This window comes from Orbicella franksi, chromosome 13 (genome assembly GCF_964199315.1).
Source record: "Orbicella franksi chromosome 13, jaOrbFran1.1, whole genome shotgun sequence".
Classification (NCBI taxonomy): domain Eukaryota; kingdom Metazoa; phylum Cnidaria; class Anthozoa; order Scleractinia; family Merulinidae; genus Orbicella; species Orbicella franksi.
Genome location: NC_138157.1, coordinates 23,585,544 through 23,594,699, shown reverse-complemented (window position 1 = coordinate 23,594,699; position 9,156 = coordinate 23,585,544). Strand labels below are relative to the sequence as shown.

At 40.6% G+C, this 9,156-nt stretch overlaps 1 protein-coding gene across 1 annotated transcript; it reads left to right on the top strand.

The window, feature by feature from the left end:
• The first annotated feature begins 121 nt into the window (after nucleotides 1-121).
• Nucleotides 122-6,716, top strand: LOC145465705 (uncharacterized). Its single transcript, XM_081449475.1, has 9 exons — nucleotides 122-602; nucleotides 791-945; nucleotides 1,028-1,178; nucleotides 1,290-1,382; nucleotides 1,925-3,035; nucleotides 3,152-3,206; nucleotides 3,413-3,538; nucleotides 3,701-3,811; nucleotides 4,089-6,716. The coding sequence occupies exons 2-9, from the start codon at nucleotides 805-807 to the stop codon at nucleotides 4,218-4,220; spliced, it is 1,920 nt and encodes a 639-aa protein (XP_081305601.1). The 5' UTR covers nucleotides 122-602; nucleotides 791-804; the 3' UTR covers nucleotides 4,221-6,716.
• Nucleotides 6,717-9,156: the final 2,440 nt, after the last annotated feature.

Genomic DNA, 9,156 nt, shown 5'->3' with positions numbered 1-9,156 from the left:
CTATTTGATTTTTTTAATGCCACGCAGTTCAGACAAAAGCGACAAGTGCAGTAATAATTTTGGAATCCTGTCATGTGCTACGAGATCCCATGTTTGGGCTATTAATTCGATGCTAGTTTAGCATGCATAAGAGCTTGGTCCAACTTTGCTGTATTGACTGCGTGACATTTTTCTAAGTGATGATTGAAATCGCATTGACCTTTGTTGCGTAACATAGCTAATAACTGAACAAAGATTTTGCAATCAAAGTGCTATTGTCTTCCTCTCCATATCACATCTAACCAAGTTTCTGAGTCTTGCAATTTCTCTATTGTACCATGCCTAAACGTGTCAGGTGAGCACCTAAAATTTTCTATAGCACAAAGGGTGCAACTTGCTCCTTACCGGTCTTTTAATATATTTTTAAACTTAAACCTCCAGCCACCCTTGAGCGAGCCTATTCCCATTGTTGTTGATATGCAGTTATCCGTACATCTACATACGAATTTATTTGTTTTCGTTTGGTAAACATTTTACATACATTTTTTTTTGCTTTTTCAGACAAAACAAGTCACACTTGAACGGTTTTAACCTTTTCTGCAAAGAGATCGCTAGAGTAGACGGTGGGTTCGTTTTCTTACGTTCTTATGCTGGAATCTTGGTCACTTATAATAAAACATGAATAGCAACTCTGTCGTGCCCCGAGTCGACGATGTTAAAACGGCGTGTTTGGTAGCGAAAATTCGTTATTGAGAAGAGGTTTGCGATTTTTGGACAAAATTGTAATTTTTCTTTGAACGATTTTTTACAGAACAAATAAAAGACATGACCTTTGAAGAGAGGAATTCTTTTCTTGCTGAGAGGTGGCGTGAGCTTCCAGAGGACGAAAAGGAGGATTTTCTCTCAGATGAAGTTGTTTCTGATAAAGAGCAAATAAATAGGACACTCAAGAAAGTTAAACGGGAGGTAAAGCAATTTTAAAATGTTTCATAAATTCACCAATAAACTTGTTAAAATTTCTTCTGTTCCTTGTCTTTTTATTTTTCAGTGTCAAAACCTAAAGGATTTAGGTGTTAAGTGTCTTTTTATTTGCGACACTGGCAACGGAAGTATGGACGTTCTTGGCCATCCAAGGGCAATACAATTCGTAGAGAATTTCCGGCTGGCTCCAAAGTTTTACTCGTTTGTCAATGGCGAAGGTCAGTTCAGTTCAGTTCATTTCAACGTGATTTGAGATCTCTGATCAATCTACGAAATGTCGCAATGTTTAACAGTCATAATTTTGTCACCTGTTATTTCGGTTTTGTCAGGAGCATCCGGAGGAGAAAGGATAACGACGTCCTCCCGATCGGAAAAGGAAGACTTGCGTCGCCAAGTAATTGACCTCTTCAACAGGAAATACAGTAAGTTACTTTTCCTTAAAGCTCTCTGCTCGGTATGTGTTCCATCGTTACCAAACCCAAGTATAAATATCAAGTACAACGGTGAGCTGTACTTGATGAAGAATGTCTTACGTTAAACAAACGTTTCCGTATATTTTTCGTGGAAAAGTTATCGGCACGTAGTCGTTTACATCATGAGAAAATTTTAGCGTTAGATTTGTTTAAATTTATGGATGGAAAGTTGGTGTTTCTTTTTTTTCTTTCCTACTCTCTTTCTTTCTTTACTTCTTTCGTTTATTCGTTCTTTCGCTCATTAATGCATTCATTCTTTTTGTTTATCATTTAATTGTTTATTTATTTTGTTTATTTATTTATTACAATTCAACCGTACATATGGTAAATAATTACATATCTTTAGGGATGTTTAAGCGCCAGTTACTCTAAGTGAGACCGAAAAAGCCAAATCACGATAGGGTTAATGGGGTTTTTAACCTTGCCTGGCAGCCTTTGTCCGCGGCAAGGATGTAAGGTTAAAAGTCTTTCACTCCGCTTGTATTTTCCAGGTGAGGCATGCGGAAAGAGTGGCATGAGAGTCCCATATAAGGACATTAAGTGCAATAAAATTTCTCTTTTGGTGGAAAACATGGGCTCACTGCCCTTAAAACATCCATCGGGTTATGGAGTGGGTAATTTGAAGAAAATAATTGCGGCTAAAAACGACATTATCTTCAAACTTACCGCTCCAAACACGCCCATACCACCACAGACGATTAGTTCCACGATACCGTTAACGCATAACACTGTGACACCTGCAATAAGCGCCGATACCACAATCATAACCACCAACGGTCAACCATCCAACAGGACAACATCAGCTAACCCTATCAACATAGCTGCAAACACACTACAATCCTCCACCACATCACCAGCCATCATCAACAATACACTACAGGAAAACAACACTAGTACTCCAGCAGCTAGCACCGCACAGCCAAGCACCACACCACCGAGCACCACACCATCAAGCAGCACACTTCCAAGCACCACACCACTGAGCACCACACCATCAAGCAGCACACTTCCAAGCACCACACCATCAAGCAGCACACTTCCAAGCACCACACCACCAGGCATCACACTACCAGGCATCACACTGCCAGGCACCACACCTCCAAGCACCACATCTGTAAGTGCCATACTACCAAGCACTACACCATCAAGCACCACACTTCCAAGCACCACACTGCTAGTCACCGCAGCACCAGGCACCGCACCATCAGGCAACACACTACAAAGTACCGCACCACCGAGCACCACACCTTCAAGCACCACACCATCAAACACCACACCATCATCAAGCATCACAATATCGGATAACACCACCATCGTATCCACCATAGCCACTACCAATACCAGACGTTCCACTAGAAAGAGGAAAGCGACGCAGAGGTTGGAGAAGGGTAAATATGGTACAGAAGATGAAAACTGTGAAGCGGCTCTTTGCCAGCAGGTTCCTGAAAGAAAAAAGAGGAGAGGTGAACGGGCTGAAAACCAGCAAAATTGGGTTTACTGCGAGGACTGCTTTAAATGGTTTCATTTTGAATGTGTCGGAATAGAGAGAGTTCCGGATGGACCGTACTTCTGCGGTTGCAAGACGAAAGAACTTAACCCGTCGTGAGTGTGTGATACTTTTTTCTTATCGCCCACTGAACGTTTCACATCTTTTGCGAGTTGTCAGATGATAGCTCTGCTTTCGTAACCAACTTGTATTTCTTTTTCTCGTCAATCAGGAATTATCCATCCGGAATGTCACTTTTTCAGTCTCCGGAACTCGCAGGTTTGAAGGTAGTATCCACAATCCAATTAGGGTGATATTAGCAGACTTCCCCTGTCTTTTTCAAATAGAAACAAAAAGAAGCCTTGATTCCTTCCAAATCGTCAATAGTTATAATTCATTGAATGCATGAAATAGTTGGCATCAATTATTTCCTATCTCGGTTATGGCTTTTAAGGGGTTCTAAAAATTGTATAATATTAAAATCTATTTACAGGACCACCTTAAGAATATCCTTTACGGGAACACCGCCAGCGCTAGGCATGGCCTTTTTAACGCCAGAAAGGAACACGAAGTTCTGATACACAGTTGTGACTGTACCAGTTATTTCACCGGGTCAAAGGTATGTGCAAAATTGTTGATAGTAGCTGTCTTTTTTTGTTATCAGTTAATTTATTCATTCGTAGAGTGTTTCGCTTATTATCGTGTTAATGATTATGATTACAGTTGTGATTGTAATTCAAGCACTTCTTAAAAAGTGTTGTAATTCTTTTTCCTCGGACAGATCAGAAGATTTACTAATGAAATAAAGTCATTTTTGCCGAGCATTTGGTCAGACTTTAAGCCAACCAACACCAGGATGATGAGCTACCTCATGTCCGTCTTAGTTCCTGAGGTAAGTTAGTCCTTCCTTTCTTTACCAGATGCTGCTTATCTCTCAACTTTTCAATACCTGCTCTCCTACTCGCCTTACCAGCCTAATGTCTCACCTACCTAGAGCTGTTTTCGTTATTAGAGATTTCCTGTAGTTACCCTCTACCTATTCCCTGATGTACTTTTGTGAAATGTTTATTTGTTTGTGATATATTATATAAGGCAAACGTCGGTAATTCTTATGAACACCATATTGCAGTTTCACTATTTTTCTTTGTTATTATTTTTGATTACCATAGGCATTGATTTATATGGTTACGATTAAAGAAGGTTGCTCAAGACAAACCGCGGAGAAGTTATTTGCAGTAAATCGAAATGCAGCAGATGCAGGACAAGACAAGAATCGAAGCGAGGAGACTGATTCGGAATAATGTCAGGAAATGTTTGTCACTCCATTGCACTTTGCTGTCTGTTATGATTGAACATTAAAGAGATGAAAATGTAACTTTAAACGGTACACGTTTTCTTCTTATTTTAACTTGCAAACGATTTTGGTTTTTCAAGAGGAAACTTGCAAATAAAGGTAGCCATACCCCAACACAGAACTCTGAAATTTATTTCTTAGACTTACTTCCACGAAGAATAACGGTGTAGAGCATATACCCCTAGTATAATATGAGTCCGAAGAAGGAGATCCTGTAATGCGCCCTTTCATGTGCGTTGCCTGTCCGAAATTTTATATTGGTGAAAAATAACTACGATGCAATACGCTAGCGGGAAAGGCATTGTAAACAGATTGATGTCAGAGAAATGAAATACCTTCTATGTCTCCATGGGCTTTAATAACTATGCAGACCGACGCAATTGATGTTTTCAGTTTTTCTTGTGTCTGAGTTTGCACAAACTGAAAAACACCTCAATAACCCTAACTGATCTGAACAACTATAGTGGTCCAACCTATCTGTGCATATAGGTTGGCTCGGAGGGAGAGGGGCACTCAAGGAAAGTTTGGTGGGGTCAAGTTAGGCGAGGCCCTCAAAGCCTGACACTTTTTAACAAAGTATCCGTTCATTTCGATATCCTGTTTAAGAAAAGAGACCTTTATTCGTGACCCGGATTTGCTTTCCAGTTAACGTACAATAACTGTTTTTATTTACAACTCACATCACAGAATTGTATTAAAAAAAATTGTTGGCATCAAGGCTTCCGGTGCAGAAACACACCCTGTTCAATTGTCCGAGAAGCTAAATACAAAGTTATAAACCCTGTTTAGAGGGAGTGCCTTCCCCCGGAGGGTAGTGAGCCTATTCCGGGCGGATCACATTGGCTATTTAAAGAACGTGGTTTGTCGATCTGATCATGACCAATTTCTAACATTTCGACGGATCAGAACAAGTTGCGTTGTTAGGCCGGTTAGGCTAGTCAGTTGAATTCTTATTATGGACACTGGAATCACAACGAGCACCACGCAGTATTTAACCTTTTTATCAGAAAGGATCGCGGGAAATTTTTCTTGGTTTTAAATAATAAGCATAGCAATATTGCCTGAAGATATCACCATAAACACACAGAAACGAAACTTCTCGTTCCCGTTGACGGTTTTGTAAGCGGAAATGCGACTGCCTCGCAACGCCTTGTGGATTTAAAGGAGTGAGAATGATTTGACGGTCTGAGTGTTATAGCTTGATACACGGAAATTTTTAGCGTTCTGTATATTTTTAGGATTTCACAGGTACATTACAATACTTTGGAGACCGGTCATTATTCAGAGGGTGGGGAGGGAGGCTAATGCAAAACTAAGCATACCAAGCTTCCTTTTCTTCAGACTGTCCCTTTTCGCTACGTACAATTATCTCTAAACCCCCCCTCTGCTACCGCTCCCCATCCCGAAGGTCGATACTTTTTTTCACGGTGATTCCACTCAATTATTCAACCCTTAAATCCCTGAATTTTAACTACACAGAAACGGGGCATTTTGACTACATGTCCATCTTTCGAAATCACAAATCGATGTCTTGGTGCGGGGTATATAGGTGATTGCAAGAAACTCGCAAAGTCAATCCCGTTTTTCTAGTTATTTGGAAGTGCATGCGTGAAATTGGGGTCAGACATCGATGTCTCAGTGCGGGATCCGTAGGTAATTACAACTGAGAAACTCGCAAAGGGAACTCCGCTTTGTTTGGTGATTTGGTAAATAATGTATGAAAACGAAAATCGGGGTCAGAAATCAATGTCTTGGTGCGGGGTATGTAGGTAATTACAAGAAACTCGCAAAGTCAACTCCGTTTTTCTAGTCATTTGGAAGAGTATGCGCGAAATTGGGGTCAGAAATCGATGTCTTGGTGCGGGGTATGTAGGTAATTACAAGAAACTCGCAAAGTCAACTCCGTTTTTCTAGTCATTTGGAAGTGTATGCGCGAAACTGGGGTCAGAAATTGATGTCTTGGTGCGGTATATGTAGCTAATCACAACTGAGAAACTCGCGAAGTCAACCCCGCTTTTTCTGGAGATTTGGAAAATAACGTATGAAAACGAAAATCGGGGTCATCGATGTCTTGGTGCGGGGTATATAGGTAATTACAAGAAACTCCCAAGGTCAATCCCCTTTTTCTAGTCATTTGGAAGTACAGGCGTGAAATTGGGATCAGAAATCGATGTCTTTGTGCTGGATATGTAGTAATTACAACTAGAAATTTGGGCTATCCTTGTTTTGCGAACCGTACCTATTCGCTTTTTTCTTTCCTTTTTCCATCTTATTCTTTCATTTCTTTGTTAGCCTTCTTATAATCACTTTGCAAATTATGTCACGCGCTCGAACAGGGCGAACACTAATGTGGGAGAATAAATAAGATTGGCGGTCGACCAATGCAATCTCAAATAACGCGAAAAATGACCATATAACCTACAATGAAAAATTCAGAATTTATTTTCTGACAGAGACCGTAAATTCAAGGAGGTCTGCGTTTCTGTTACCTTAAAGGAAGTCAAAATTCGACTTTTTCCCATTATGGTGAAATGCCTGCCTGACAGATTGTCATTATTCTTGGTTTTAGTCAGTTTTTAAAACCCTGAAAGTTTGAGATTGGGTCATCGACCGCTGGGACGGATTCGAGAAATAATTTCTAGTTCAAAAATACTAATGATCTCGCAACCTGAAAATGTTGCGCTGCGTCATGAGTTCGACGTTTACAGGACATTTAACTCAGACGCGAAGGTAGAATCTTCTTGAGAGCAAAGGTAAAAAGTCGCTGATTTAGGAACTCTACGATTCGGATTCTTGTTGAACTAGCTTTGAGTAAACTGTCACTTTTTACCAGCTTCTTTGCGGTGTTTAACAAATAAATTAATTGCATTTTCTTGAAATATAAGGCTTTGGAAAACTTTTCCTACATAGATACCGTAAATCCTCCAACTAGGACCTCCTCCTCCTCCCCCTCTTAAATAAGCGCCCCCTTCGAATAAGCGCCCTTCCCATCGGCCAAAATTTAAAAAAGCGCCTCCCTTCGAACAAGCGCCCCCTCTACTCCCCTTGTTTTATCGAAGAGTACTGAGACAGCACAGGATGTATAGTTTTGGTCGTGTTGGTCGTGCCCAATCACCACAGCAAGTGATCGTTGACTCATTCAAGCACTGCAAATTGACCGTCGCACCGGACGGTAACGAAGATCTGATGATTCACTGCCTAAAGCCCAGCCAACCTTGTGCGTGTAGCATGCTTAAACCGACCAAAGGGGTTATATTACGTAGTTCTCTAAGAGAGACAAGACCCTTCTGAGAGACTTCTGAGGGACTGACATATAAATATATTACGAAAAAACCCTGATCATATCTGACCACGATTTAGGAAAAATTAAATAAGCCCCCACCCCCCCACTCCCCTCGAATAAGCGCCTTCCACCTTCTCCTAAATGTCTAAATAAGCGCCCCGGGCGCTAGTTCGAGGATAAACGCTGAATCGATTGTGTGATTGCTATGAAGATTAGACCGTTTTGTTTCTCAAGTATTCTTCTATTGGACTCTAAAATGTCAAAGAAATCGGTCATAGATTGCCCGTTCAAAATCGCAAATTTAGAAACGGACACCCGGCCCGATAAACAATCTTGCAATTACCACTATTCGGGGGATGTGTGTGGAAGGGGTGGGGCTTGAGGCGGCGGGAAGGGAAACACTGTGTACTTTCCAAGGTGATAACAAACATAGGAAAGGAAAGAAAGAGAGGGAGGTGAGGAAAGAGACTAAAAGCTGTCAATGGTTAATGTCCCCCATCTAGAGGATATCTACGAGCTACATTTGTTTTTCAAATATTTTAGCTTTTCACATCTCCGTTATAAGTTCCAACAGGGAAGTGAACAAAACCGGTTGACATAATGTTAAATGAAAAAAAGATAAAGATAAAGTTAAAGACAAATAAGCGCCTTCACTTCCTTACTCGAATTCCCAAAAAATCGCCGGGGGCCGCTGTAATTGGCTAAGCTGTAGCGGCTCCCCTGGCCATTTTGTTTTTTGTTTTTTTTCTTTATGTGTAATAGTAGGCCGAAGCTTAATAAATAAATAAATAAATATGACGATAACACGTCACCACCATTTGGCAAGCATGGCATTTGAAAGGAATAAAAGAAACTGTGAGCAGCTGCTAAAGCACCAAAATGTTTCATTCTGACTACACTCACACGAGACATTCAATGTGAAAAGTTTATTTCAGACATGTCAGTCAGTCTTCTGATGCACGAAAGTCCTGATAGCGACAGAGCGTCCTCACGTATATACAGCAAGAGTAACGTGTATACTACGCCAGATACGAACAACCACTAAAAAACCCACCCTGCAGATTTGGCAAAAAGAAAGTGGAAACGTATTCCTCGTCTAATGCAGCAGCACAATACCCCGGGGAAAGGGTACAACTAATCAAGCGACAAAACTTCACAAAAGTCCGTTGAAACGAAATACAATAAAAGGCTAACAACACAATGCAGCTAGAGAAGTTCAATCGAAGTTGAAAATTCTCAGAAAAAAAATTCACTAACAAGGTTAACCAAGGCACTAAGCGACCTAGAATAAAGTAGTTTTCCCGCGGCGACCTCAAGGGTTCATTAACCGATCTTTTCGAGCCGTTGCTAAGAAAAATTTATTCTCGTATAACCTCATCACTTTTAGTTAGTTTATGTGTGTTAAGTTTTTCATGCTCAGCAGCACTAGTGATGGCGTCATCAGGCTACGCCCATGGTCATGTGACTAATACTGGAAAAACGCCAAGGTTCCCAGGCAAATTACTTTATCGGGATTTTTTTGTCATTGATTTAATATTTTAATTTAAATCCTCATATCGTTATGCATAGATTTTGTTTGATTTCTGAAAGGTCAGATTTT